Source organism: Urocitellus parryii, chromosome 12, assembly GCF_045843805.1.
Source record: "Urocitellus parryii isolate mUroPar1 chromosome 12, mUroPar1.hap1, whole genome shotgun sequence".
NCBI classification, from domain to species: Eukaryota; Metazoa; Chordata; class Mammalia; order Rodentia; family Sciuridae; genus Urocitellus; species Urocitellus parryii.
The window spans coordinates 64,815,476-64,829,964 of NC_135542.1; the positions used below are offsets into that span (position 1 = coordinate 64,815,476).

The window sequence follows — 14,489 nt, forward strand, 5'->3', positions numbered from 1 at the left end:
ATGTCTGGGGGGAAAGTTAAGAGCAGAAGATGACAAATATGGGTTATAATATTGATAATATCAACTATTTCTATTATCATTTTTATGATGGGAATATTCTTGTTTGGACATCTGAATGTTAGAACAATTATCACCTAGTAACAGCAATGAATTCTAATATTATCCAACAAAACGCTAAACAATACAAGCTCTCTTCATTCTTAAATACTTTCTTGAAGTCATTTCAGTAAGGAGATAAAGAAACCCAAAATAGAAAAGGGCGAACATACTCAAGCTTCCATGAAGTGATATGATAAGGTAAATAATAGGCATAAAAATAAAGCAGAGGATAGATAAATATGGAAAAGGTTCTCAAATAATATTCACACTTGTATCCAGCTCCATTATACAGCTTAAATTTTGGCCAAATTTTTAAAGTATTTGTTAAACAGTTCCTGCATGTGACATATGTTTCCAGGATACTTCTGACATTGATACAAGAAATTATAAAACATTTAGAAATGAAAATGTTAGTCTCAAAAAATAACACTACAAGTTCCAAGCTTCTTCAGAATTCACTAAGATGGAAAAACATTTGAAAAATAGTACCTTTCTGTTTCAAAGTGTCCAAATAATGTACTTTAAAACACACACACACACACACACACAAAACAGAACTATGTAATTGTTCAAGGCAAGGAAGAGACAAATTGAAACCAAATAAAGTCCTAAAGTTTGCTCCAGGATCATTGCTCTTCCTTTGCAGCCTCAATCCTATTTACTCCGTAATAAGTAAACTGTTTCATCCCTTCAGCTGGGAAGGATAATTTTTATCCTACCAAGATGATGCCAATGCCCCTGCAGTGCTCACCCAGCAAGAAACACATAAATATGAAGCAGCGTCAACTCTTTCTATCAAACCAAGTGTATGCAAGAATTGATTTGCAATGCATTAATTCAGGAACTCGGCAGAGAGGCTCCTACTATATCTAGCTGATCTAAACTTGAGCTCATGATAACACTGCACAAAGCTATGATAGATGAAAGTGATAGGTAATGCCAACAGAACAATCCCACTGACAACACAAACTCCTCCAAGAATTCTTCCAGGCACTGTGATAGGATACATATCTCCATAGCCAACTGTAGTCATAGAGATAATCACCCACCAGCAGGCAGCGGGGATGCTGGCAAAGTCCTTGTTGGATGTTTCCAGGTCCAACCCATGTTCAAGAAGCTGAGAAAGTGCACTAAAGATTGCCATGGCAACACAAATGAAGACAAGTAACATAACCATCTCTCGGTAACATCGCTTGAGAGTCAAACCAAGTGTCTGAAGACCAATGAAGTGACGGGCAAGCTTAATCACCCAAAAAATCCTCATCATTCTGAGCACCCTCAAGGTGACTCCAGCCCTCTGTAGCTGAGAGTTCTCCCCTGTAAATACTGTCATTAGCACGGAGATGTAATATGGCGTGATTGCCAGTAAGTCAATGATGTTCAGGGGTCTCTTGACAAACTCACACTTGTTTCTGGAGACGATGAACCTCACGATGCACTCTGCAGTGAACCACCCTATGCAGATAGCTTCAATTATCCTGTCGAGAGAACAAAGGAAGAATTGATCATTTTATTTTTAAGCATTTTAATAGCTCTTGGATTTCTTCAGATAGTACTACACTGACATACTAATTCAGTTACTTTTCCAGAAAACATGAAGAACAGACAGCATTACCAACATCATCAGACCCACCAGGACGTAACAGAAGGACAAACAGCACAGTTCTCATGAAAACTGAACTTGATCAAGTTCTTATTTATATTAATGCTATAAGTAAATACAGCATTTAAATGATGTTTTTTTTACTTGCCTTTAATACCTAAAAACCTCTCGTTTGGTGGCTTGAAATTAAACTGAGCTGGCCACAGCGTAAAATGTCACTTACTCTCTGGGGATAGCAGTTCTTAACTGCGGTATCAGTCATGAGGCAGGTCAGAATGGCGTTGTTCCTACCCACAGTGGACATGCTCGCTGTCTTTTGATTATTTCTCTCTTGATAGATTAGAGCAAGTTCAAGATCATGTCCTAAAACGCCCCTCTTCCTCTCCCTCCAATAGTCTTGTGCAGGAGGTGCCCAAGTACCCTCCGCTGGGGAGTGTCTGCCCACGATGCTCAGCTCAGCTCAGTAGGAAAGGGCTGAGGACTCCCACCCTGGGGCAAACCACCACCAGGAATTCCCGGAAGACCACAACTACTTTTTTTTTTTCCTAAATTATTTTTATGTAGCATATGTTTTAAAAATGTAAGTCTACATTTTGCCTAGAGCCATATTTACCAACCTTTCCACATCACTGCACACATTGAAAATAATTAATATTTACACAGCCTACTGGAGCCCAAGGGTAGAATTCTTTAAGCAGAAACCACCATCCTGAGGGCTTTGGCCACCCTGGTCTTGACCCTGTATGCTCTAAGCCTGAGGAAATCAAATCTCAGCCTGCCAGTTAGGAAGCTCTGGCATGAAGAAAGAGGTAATTCAGGAGCAATTGTAAATTAATTAAAAATTTTTAATTGAAAATTAAATCATTACTAGCATATCATCATTCATTTTTTCCACATAATTCTTTCTTACCTAGACTTAAACATCAGAAGTCCAATGGAGAGAGAGAGAGAGAGAGAGAGAGAGAGAGAGAGAGAGAGAAATCAGAATAAGTAGAATAAGTCTAGGTGTGGCAATACACTGAAAAGAATTACTCTAGTGCATTCTACAGAACCCAGACTGTACTGGATGTTACTCATGGAAATGAACAAACACAACTAACCAGGTTTCCTTATCGCAGGGCTTTGCAGAGACATAAAACTTAACTTCGTTTATTTATTAACTTGTCTTTTTCTTTTTGTTTTTTGCACAGATATTCACATTCATATTCACATTATCAGTTTCTTAAGAATTCTTCCAGGGACTGGGGTTGTAGCTCAGTGGTAGAGCACTTGCCTAGCATGTGTGAGATACTGGGTTTGATCCTCAGCACCATGTGAAAATAAATAAACAATCAAATAAATGAAATAAAGGTACTGTGTCCATCTACAATGTAAAAAAAAAAAACTTCCAGCATTATAATAAAATTGAGTGTGGAGGGTAGGGGGGATTGTTTCACTTAAGTATTGAATAAAGAGTTTCCTCATTTCTTAAATATGATAACAGTATTCTATTGAATGTTTGTGTTGTGATTTACTTAACAGGCTCACTTGATGAACAGTTAGGTAGTTTTTAATCTCTGGGTACCAAAAACAATGGTACAATGAATATTCTTGTTTTTACATCATTTCATACATAAATTCCAGACTTTGAATAATGTACTGGGTCGAAGGAGATAATTTTGATAGATCTTGCCAAACTACCCCCACAGATGTTATATACTAAACTGCCTTCCTACCTGCAATACAGGTCAGACTTTATTTCCCACAACCTCACCAATGTAAAGTATTATTGAATTTGGTGATCTCTGCCACTCTTACAGATGAAAAATGCTATTGTATGTACCAAAGTAAATTAGTTCACTGCTACTTTTTTATTTAAATAAAAATACCTACAAGCTTGGCAGTTTAAAACAACAGAAACTTACTTTCTTACAGAAGGTGGAGTCCAGAAATACAAAATCAGTATCACTGGATTGAAATCAAGATGGCAGCTACGCCATATCTTCTTTGGAGGTTCTGGGAATTCACTTTTCACCTCTTCCAGCTTCTGGTGGCTGTAGGCATTCCTTGGCTTGGGACCACGTCACTCCACTCTTTGTTACCATGGTCCCACTCTCCCCTCCTCTTCTTCTCTGTCACATCTCCCCCACCTCCTCCTTTTAAGGATACAAGCTATGATGGCACTAGTTACCTACCACGATAATCCAGGATAATCCCAACATCTGAAGATTAATCACATCTCTATATAATTCCTTTAGCCAAGGAGAAGTTGTGCTCCATTTGTGTCCCATGTGTCAAAATGCATTCTACAGTCATGTATAACTAATTAGAACAAATTTTAAAATAAAATAAAATTTTTAAAAATTCCTTTAAAAATTAGGAATTAGGTCCTTTTTATCTTTTGGGGGGTGAGGGACAGTTAACCACACAAAGTAACCAGGAGGATGCATGCCACAGCCCAGATCATCTAACATCCTTTCTGGTAATGACGTCACAGCTGGCCCCACAATTCCTCTATCGTGGTCTATTGTGTGCTGCTCTGCTCATGGACCCTGTGGTTGGCAGTAGCTTCCCTGTCCTCACCAGGCTAACCAGAAAGGTCATTGCCACAATGGCCTTCATGAATATGGACGCTTAAAAAACTGGGAGAGTCATAAAACTTGGTAGACCTAAAAAACGGGAAGCTACAATTTTCCAAATTACAGTTTTGTTTTTTTTTTTTTTTTTTTTAAAGAGAGAGTGAGGAGAGAGAGAGAGAGAGAGAATTTTTAATATTTATTTTTTAGTTCTCGGCAGACACAACATCTTTGTTGGTATGTGGTGCTGAGGATCGAACCCGGGCCGCACGCATGCCAGGCGAGCGCGCTACCGCTGAGCCACATCTCCAGCCCCAAATTACAGTTTTAACTAGCGTTAATACCTTGCCTCGCTTCTCCTGGTAAAGCTCAAATATTCCACGTATTACCCATATTTCTAAATCCCTTGCAACTCAGTATGGTCATGTGACCAGTTCTGACCAACGGGCAGTGCGCAAAATGACTTAGCATTTCTGGGCAGATGCATAGAAGAGTGGGTGTGAGTTCTTTGTCTTGCCATGGCAACCTGGAAGGCACTTATGCTAAATGGCTGGCTGTAAGACGATGGGGTTCCTATCAGCCAAAGTCCATGAGTTACTGTGCAGAACAGAGCAAAGACACTTTCCACCTAATCCAGATTGGACACAATATGTGAGCAAAAGGTAAATCTTTGTTGTGTTAAGCCACGGAGACTCCTAAATTGCTTGCTACTCTAGGTGATAAACTGGTAACTATAGGGAGTAGTAAATTGTGTGCTCAGAAGGGACCGCAGAAGCACACTATGTACTGCAAGAAGACCATTCCCAATCTGCAATCCAAAGTCTAAAATGTTGCAAAATCCAAAACTTTTTGAGCATTGACATGATACTATAAGTGGAAGATTCCACACCTGATATCATGAAGCAGTCAAGAAACAGGCTCACTACAAATACTGTATAAAATAACCTTCGGGTTATGTGCATAAGGTGTATACGAAAAATAAATGAATTGTTTTTTTTTTCAGGTCTTGGATCCCATTCCCAAGAGATCTTATTATGTGTGTACAAATATTCCAAAAACTAAAATCTGAAATACTTCTGGCCCAAAGCATTTCAGATAAATAGTCAATAATAATAATAATAGCTGTCTTAGGCTAGCTTGTAATAAAATGTACCAGCTCTCTGGCTAACATACTCTTCTCTAGCCAACATGAGCAAGGAAGGGCACTGGCCTTGATGTCAAGAAGCCCTGTGTTCTTTCCCTTCTAATGGATGAGCTTTACCCATCAAGTGGCATAGTTGTGTGGGTCCCACCAGCTCTAAAATCCTAACATTCTATTAATTACATAAGAGTAAAATTTTTTAATTGTACCAAAAATACCAGAACGGTTTCTAATTATTTCTACCAGCAATCAAAGTTGTTCAGATTAAAAAGGAAGAAATTCAAATGATGTGGAATAATCTCTCAGAAAGGAAATTTCAAAGAAGCACATCTTTAATGAAAAAGTCCTAGGTGTTCCTCCTGCCCATCCCTCAAGTCAGATGCAGTTTCTTCAGAATTCACACCAAAGGGATGAATCAGTGAGAAACCCCAGGCATCGCTTCCACCTAGGATTATGCCAAGGCAGTCTCCAAAAACAAACACCACTCAGCCTGCCAAACTCCCCATGTTTCCAAATGGCTCTCTTGCCAGTGCCACCAACGACTGCTGAAAGTGAGTACTGTTTACTGAGCACTGCAGAAACAACGGGGTACTCCTGAAGGTTACATCTACAGAACACCAACAGGAAAAAAGAACTGAAGAACATAACAAGGAACACCATATTCCTTGGAAGTGCAGTCTGCTTGTTTTTGCAGTCCACATATACAGAAGTTCCTGAATGCATGACTAATAAAAATGTTGACAACTGGGGCTGCAAGTATAGCTCAGTTGGTAGAGTGCTTATTTTGTAAGTCCAAGGCCCCGGGTTCAATCCCCAGCACCAAAAAAAGAAAGAAAAAAAAATGGTGACAACTTACTGCAACCTCTTAGTTGCGCACTAGGCGAAGCACTGTACAGACATTACACCAAATCCTTTTCAAGAATTCTCTGAGCCAGGTACAATGGCACACACCTGTAATCCCAGCAACTTGGGAGACAAAGGCAGGAGGATCTCAAATTTAAGGCCAGCCTCAGCAATTTAGCGAGACCCTGCCCCCTCCCCCCCCCAAAAAAAATAAGAGGGGACTGGGGATGTAGCTCAGCGGTAAAGCATCCTTGGGTTCAATCTCCAATGCCAAAAATAATTAATAATAATAATAATTTGTGCAGTGTGCATTCCCCTAATATCTCCATGCTACAGATAACAAAACTGAGACTGACAGGTTAACCATCTTTTTCTGGCACAACTAAGAAACTGCGATGACACAGGTAATGAAACCCAGATCTACAGGCCTTGAGAACTATGGGGAACATCTGAAAACATTAATAGTTTTCATAGTGGTGTCCATTTATACTGATTGTAATGGTAAATTGTATCTGTCAATCTCTGGGTCTCCAGGGTTGATGTTAGAACAGCATTTTTCAGAATACAGATTCTTAACTCATTAGTGGATCAAAAACTTCTTTTTCAAAAATAGAAAGGGAAAATACTAGAAAAGCTTACAGGTAGAGTAGTTGCCTAGCATGTGTGAGGCTCTGGGTTTGATCACCAGTACTGCAAAAAAAAAAAAAGAAAAGAAAAGAAAATACCAGGGTACATGAAAGTACAGTTTTATGAAAGCTTCACTTCAGTTAAGTGTAACTGTGTTCTAGTTTATTGCCATGGTTTTGAGTGTCCCCTCCAGATATTCATGTTGAAATTTAATTGCCTTTCTAACAGAACTCAGAAGTGACAACTTTAAGAGGTGATCAGGAGATGAGGGCTCTGATCTCACAAATGGATCAATGTGGCTCAATCCACTGAGAAAGTGGGTTAATTATCTTGGGAGGGAGCTCCTTGAAATAGGGATAAATTCACTGGGCACACCTGAAACCCCAGCAACTTGGGAGGCTGAGGCGGGAGGATTGCAAGTTCAAGGCTAGCCTCAGGACATTAGTGAGTCATCCCTGGTTCAATCCTCAGAAGCCAAAAAAAAAAAAAAGTGGGGGGGTAAATTCAACTTTATTTGGGTTGAGGTTGTAGCTCAGTAGCAGAGCACTTGCCTAGCATGTGCAAGACCCTAGGTTCAATTCCCAGCACTGGAGGGTGGCGGGGAATCATCCCAGTTTTCTGCCTCTCACATGTTCACTGGCCCTTCTGCCATGCCATGACACAGCATTAAGGTTGTGCCAGCTGCTGGGCTATTCCCCTGGACTTCCCACACTCAGAATCCATGAGCCAAGTAAATTGTTTATAAATTACCCATCTGGTATTCTAGTATTGCAGCAGAAAATGGACCAAGACAGATATGATGCAAAAAGTGTCCCTTTCTGCCGGTCCTGGAGGACCTCAACATTGCTTGCAATCATTGGCCATTACTAATTGCTGGCTGATCCCTCAAGACATAAGACATGTCTGGGAATGACTCAGGTTTATAAACAGGCTACAGTAAGGAGCAAATGCTTTCAGATTAACCAGTATCAGTCTCCATGCTCTCCTACTACCTCCAAAAGACGAGGCTGGGACACAAAAGGCCATTAACTATGCAGCATAAGGTAAAGATCAGGGTCCTCTGGGTTCTCTTTTCATCTTCTACCCCCAACATTTTATTATGAAAACTTTCAAAGAGAATAGATTCATTAATATTTTAAATATACTGCACTTGCTTATCACCAACTATTCTCTTTATCTGTCCATTAATCTCCTTTTTCATGCAGTTCAAAATAAATTGCAGCTATCAGTGCTCTTTCCTCTAAAACTTCAGAGAGCGTGTCATTAACTGGAGTTCAATAGTTTAGGTTTTTTCCTCTTGATGTAAATTTTACATACAATAAAATGTACAAATCTTAAGTGTACATTTACAGAGTTTCGACAATACATAATCTGTGCCCCATTTATCAAAATATAGAACATTCACATCGCCCAGAAAGTTCTCTGCCTGATTCATCTTTAGATGTCCTCTCCTTGCTTCCCAAATCCATCAAACACTTAGCTTAGCAAGAATGCAGCAGATGTTTGCCCAGTACCTCGTAAATGACTTCAACAGAATGCAAAGGCCTAGGATGTGGGCCACAGCACAGCCATGGTGGGACTGTAAAATGGTACATCCATTATGCAAAATGGCACAGAAGCTTCCAAAAAAATTAAAAATAGACATATCATATGATCTAGCAATCTCACTTCTGGGTATACAAACAATTGAAAAGCAGGGCCTTGAAGGAACATTTGTATTCCCATATACATAACAGAATACTTACAATAGCCCAGACGTGGAAGCAACCCGAATGTCTATCGATGGATGAATGAATAAAGAAAATGTAATATAAACAAACAATGAAATATTATTTGACCTTTCAAAGTTAGGGTACCTCTGGTGGCGTCCACCTACAATCCCAGTGGCTCTGGAAGCCAAGGCAGGAGGATCACAATTTCAAGGCCAGTGTCAGAAACTTAGCAAGGCCCTCAGTGAGATCCTGTGTCAAAATTAAAAAATAAAAAGGGCTAGGGATGTGTCTCGGGGGCAGAGCACCCCTGGTTTCAATCTCTATTTTTTTTTATTGGTTGTTCAAAACATTACAAAGCTCATGATATATCATCTTTCATACATTTGACTCAATTGGGTTATGAACTCCCATTTTTACCCCAAATACAAATTGCAGAATCACATCGGTTACACACTCACATTTTTACATAATGGCATATTAGTGACTGTTGTATTCTGCTACCTTTCCTATCCCCTACTATCCCTCCTCCCCTCCCCTCCCAGTACCACCAGAGGGCAGGGAAAGGGCAGTGATGGGATTCAAATCCACATCCTCAAGGGGACTAGAGCCTCAATCTGCCACTTCAGACTGCTCAACCACATACCCACTAGATCAAGGACAAAAAATGGTGCTGACTTTGCCATTAATTAGTTTATATTCTGCTTTTACCTCAAAAAAAAAAAAGAGGTAAGGTGATTATTCTTGTCATTACCCCCAAGCAGAATCTAATAAAATTCAATATTATGAGGATAACTAAGAAAATTATTATGGGGGTTGGGAATGTGGCTCAGCAGAGCACTTGCCAAGCATGTATAAGTCGCTGGATATGATTCCCAGCATAGAAAAGAGGAAATTATAGAAATATATAAAAGGTAAATATTTTTACTGATTAGCTGACTTTAAAAAACTAAAAGTAGCTGTGTGTGGTGACGCATACCTGTAATCTCAGCTACTTGGGAGGCTGAGGCAGGAGGATCAAGTTTGAGGACAGCCCAGGCAATTTAGTAAGACTCGTTACCCTGTCTCTACATAAAAATTTTTCTTATCCTTCCTTCCTTTTTTTTTTTGGCTCTGGAGAGTGAACCCAGGAGCACTTAAACACTGAGCCATATCCCCAGCCCTTTCTTCTTTTTTGAGATAGAATTTCACTAAGTTGCAGAAGCTAGTCTTGAACTTGAGATCCTCCTGTGTCAGCCTCCTGTGTCACTGTTAGGAGCCTATGCCACCACTCCTGGCTTCTAAGTAAAATTTTAAAAGGTCTGGGCCGTAGCTCAGTGGTAGAGTGTGTGCCTAGTGGGCACATGGCCCTGCGTTAAATCACCAACACTGCCAAGAAAAGATACACAAACCTTAAATTACAAAAGAATTCAACTTAATCATGATCGCACTGTAAAGGGGGGGGGCGGTGCTTAGAACATTGCCTGGCACATAAATGCTCATTAAAGTGTTGCTGTCATTATTATTATTATTACAATTATTATCATAGCATTACTACAATTATTATCACTATCCTTGAGCTCATAATAGCCATTCTTACGCAAAGAAGAATAAGTTCAATGCTTTCCTGAGCACAAAGAGAAGGTGCCATGGTTTAAATGTTTGTCCCCTCCAAACCTCATGTTGAAATTGTATTGCCATTATGATGGCACTGGGAAGAAAGAGCTCTAAGAGGTGTTTAGGCCAAGAGGACTCCACCCTCACAGATGGGCTAATGCCAAGTCGCAGGATGGGTTTGTTATTAGAGGAGTGGGTTCACCCCCTCCTGAGCATCTCTTCCCTTCTCTTTCCTCTCATTCCATGTGATGCTTGAACCATGGGATGTGGCAGCAAGAACGTGCCTACCAGATACTGGTCCCTCAATCTCTGACTTCCCAGCCTCCAGAACCATTAGCCAATAGATTTCTGTTCATTATAAATTACCCAATCTTCTGGGTACGGTGTAACCCCAGCAGCTCCGGAGGCTGAGGCAGGAAGATCGCCAGTTCAAAGCCAGCCTCAGCAATGGCTGGGTAGCAACTCAGTAAGACCCTGTCTCTAAATAAAATACAAAAAAGTGCTGGGGATGTGGTTCAGTGGTTGAGTGCCCTGATTTATTCCCCAGTACCAAAAAAATAAATAGATAGATAAATAACCTCATCTGTGGCATTCTGCTACAGCCACAGGAAATGGACTAGACAGAAGGTGAGAGTGAATATTCCATTTTTTCATTCTTTCTTCTTTCAAGAATTCTACATATATTCTTACACATTTCCAGCTGCAGCACAAATTGTTGAAACCACTTACAAGAGCAACTGGCGGAATCTATCAAGCTTCATACTATTCAGGAGCCCAACCATATACATAGAAATTTATCCTACATATGGACCCATATATTAACAAGAACATGTATGACAAGATCCATGATTTATAGTACCCAATGATACAAATATATAAATGTTTATCTATAGGAAATTGACTATACAAGATTGATTATATAAATGTATTTCTCAAAGGTATTTTGGGTTGAATCATACAAAATTGTCAGTTAAAGATTAACATTTTGGAGGGTGGTGTCCAAGTCTCTGGATGCCACCCCAGTAGCAATAATCATATTCTCTCTTCTATTTACCATTGCAACCAATAAAGGCTGTTCTCACAATTTTTAAAAAATCAACTATTTTATATGATTCAATCTTATACTATGAAAAGAAATGTGGGGGCTGGGGATGTGGCTTAAGTGGTAGCACGCTCGCCTGGCATGCGTGCGGCCCAGGTTCAATCCTCAGCATCACATACAAACAAAGATGTTGTGTCCGCTGAGAACTAAAAAATAAATATTTAAAAAAAAAAATTTTTTTTTAAAAAATGTGGTACATCACTGTGCTTTGGTGTGGAACATCCTTCAAGATACATGGTTAGCAAGGTGCAAAACAGTACATATAGTATCTATAATTGTGTGCATACAGTGTGCTAAAATTGTGTGTGTACACATGAGAGATATTCAAGAAACTGTCAACACCAGCTGCCTCCAGGGAGGGAACCTCAAGCCTGATGCTAGATGGAAACTCACTTTTTTAAATGTATTCCCTTTTGTGCTGTTAAATGCTTTACCATGCACACGTATTACTGTTCCAATTTAAAAAACACTTTTAAAGAAAGAGTAAAAACCCTGCCCAACCAGAAGAGCAATCATCATGATCGAGTTACCAGCAGCTTGAAATCAACCTGTACAACCCCAGGATTACCACAAAAGGAAAAGCCAACCACAGCCCTACCCTGAGCTTTCAGACTTAAATGTGCACAGTGTTTCCAATCACATTTCTAATAGGCAAGTATACTGTAATAATACGTAGTGTAATAAAAATTCTCAACAAACTGCACATCAACGTCCACCATATTTCCTGAAGTCTCTCTGATGTCCTTATAAGAGTTTTCTCCACGACAATCAATTACATAAGGAAAAGGTAGGATCTTTTTTAAACATGACTTTTTTTTCTTACGTACCTTAAAGGAGGGGAAAAAAAGAACTCTATCATTTATCTATTTATCTTCCAGTCTCTACTGATGAGAATAAAGAAAAACACATATTGAGCACTTAGTCGAATGGTAGCTTTCTCTAAACTTGTGTGTATTAATTCATTTCATTCTCACAACACCGTATGTGACAGGTTTTGCTATTACTCCCTCCTATAAATGAGGCAAAAAGAAGTAATAGGCTCATGTACCACAGCTAACCAAGGGGAGAGTAATATGCACTCGTTGATGACTATGTCATACATGAACTCCCGTCTGGGGTGCATTTTCTTTTTTTGTGTGTGGGGGGGGGTTCTGAGGGATTGAACGCAGGAGCACTCAACCACTGAGCCACATTCCCAGTCATTATTTGTATTTTTTTTTTTTAGAATCAGGATCTCACTGATTTGCTTAGCACCTCACCATTGCTGAGGCTGGCTTTGAACTGGTGATCTTCCTGCCTCAGCCTCCAGAGCTGCTGGGATTACAGGCATGTGCCACCGCCCAGCTTGTAGGCATTTTCTTGTAGCCATAGCCAATGCGTGCTTACTCTTCTGGTTTCCTTGCTTTACATTATTTTGTTTACTCATTCCTGCTGCGTTAGTCAACTTTCAGTCACTGTAACAAATACCTGGTAACTGATGGAGAAAAAGGTTTCCACTTGTGGCTGGTGTGCCTCGTTTTGGGGGCCTTCAGCAAAGCAGCACATCATGGTGAGAAGCTCATGGCCAGGAGTTGAAAAAAACAGAGAGAGGAAGGGTTGCAGTCTCATTATCCCCTTCCAGGGCCCAGCCCCAATGACCTGAAGGTGTGCCACCAGGCCACACCTCTTAGGGATCCAAGACTTTAACCCATGGGCCTGTGGGAGACATTTCAGATCCAAACTACCCCCCTGTGTTTGGGTGGCCATTTCTTCAGGGTGCTATGGCAGGGTGAGGCTAATGGTGAGCAGAAAGGCATCCGGCTGGCTGCGGCGAACTGGGCAGTTCTCCTGGAGCTTTTAAGGGGCAGCTGCGACTCTGTTGTTCCCTTTAACCACCTCCAATGGGCTGCCCTTGTTTTTTTTCACTCTCCTTTTAGACAACAGGAACGTGCTGCTGTCTCCCTCCTCCAAGAAACCTGCCCAGTTTCCCCCATTGTTTTTTCTGTCCTCTGTTTTAGCCACTCAAGCACCAAATCCACATTCTCTCGTTACTGGTAAACAGGGACCAGGGACCCTCTATAAAGAACAACCAATGGGCTGGAGTTGTGGCTTAGTGGTAGAGCACTTGCTTAGCATGGGTTCGAGTCTCAGCACCACATAAAGATAAATATATAAAGGCATTATCCATCCACAACTAAAAAATGGAAAAATAAACATATTAAAAAGAAAAAAAGAACAACCAAGTTCTTGATTGCACATCTGAATACCACAGCACCTGATCTAAGGTATCCAAGGTCTGTGAAGACCAGGCCCACCTATCCTGCATAGATCTTCACCAAGATCAGAATGTGTCTGTGAAAAAATTACAGGCAATTAATTCAAATAACCCTTTTCTTCTCTGACTCCTTTTAGTATAACCAATTCCATTTTCTGCCCAAATATATGTCAAGTGCACTGTGATTCAGCCTGAGGTAGCATCTTGCTTGAAACTCTGTGTGGCTAGGATGTCTTAGCAGAGACCCTAAAACCTCAGAAAGCAGCATTTTTTGTTTGCTTGCTACTCCCCAGCCCTATTATTTTTTTTTTTATTTTGAAACAGGGTCTTGCTAAGTTGCCGAGGCTGGCCTCAAACTTGTGATCCTCCATATGAAAAATTGTGCTCTATATGTGTAATAAGAATTGTAATGCATTCCACTGTCATATATAAAAAAGAAAGAAAGAAAAAAAAAAACTTGTGATCCTCCTACTTTAGCCTCCCAAGTTGCTGAGATTCCAAGCATGAGCCACCAGGCTTGGCAAGAAGTTGTTATGTTACAGTCAACTATCAACATAATAGGTTTTTTATTTTTCAATAAATTTCTGAGGTGGAGAATAAAGACTATTCAACATACAAAGGAGACAAGCAAGCACAATGGCGCATGACTGTAATTCCAGCTATTTGGAAGGCTGAAGCAGAAGAGTTGCAAGTTTGAGTGCAGCCTGGTTAATTTATTAGACCCTGTCTCAAACTACAAAGGGTTGGGGATACAGCTCTGTGGTAGAGCACCCCTGGGTTCAATCCCTAGTACCCAGGAAGAAAAAAACTTTTAGGTGTATATTATTACTACCCTTCAGGGCCCACAAGTTTGTCATCACCATTGTATGATCCCTACTCTACAGATGAAGTCATAGGCTAGTGGCTCATCAGTGGCATAGTCGGGGTACTGGGACTGCAGCAAAGACATTTCTGTTGGGG

The 14,489-nt window shown here is 40.3% G+C and overlaps 1 protein-coding gene across 2 annotated transcripts in view; it reads right to left on the reverse strand.

Annotated features, from left to right (window-relative positions):
* Positions 1-931: 931 nt before the first annotated feature.
* Positions 932-14,489, reverse strand: part of Kcng3 (potassium voltage-gated channel modifier subfamily G member 3) — a 35,564-nt gene continuing 22,006 nt past the window's right edge. For both annotated transcript variants that reach the window (XM_026411008.2, XM_026411007.2), the window contains exon 2: positions 932-1,577. In XM_026411008.2, coding sequence (XP_026266793.1) covers positions 932-1,577 — 646 coding nt within the window. The remainder of the gene's footprint in view (positions 1,578-14,489) is intronic.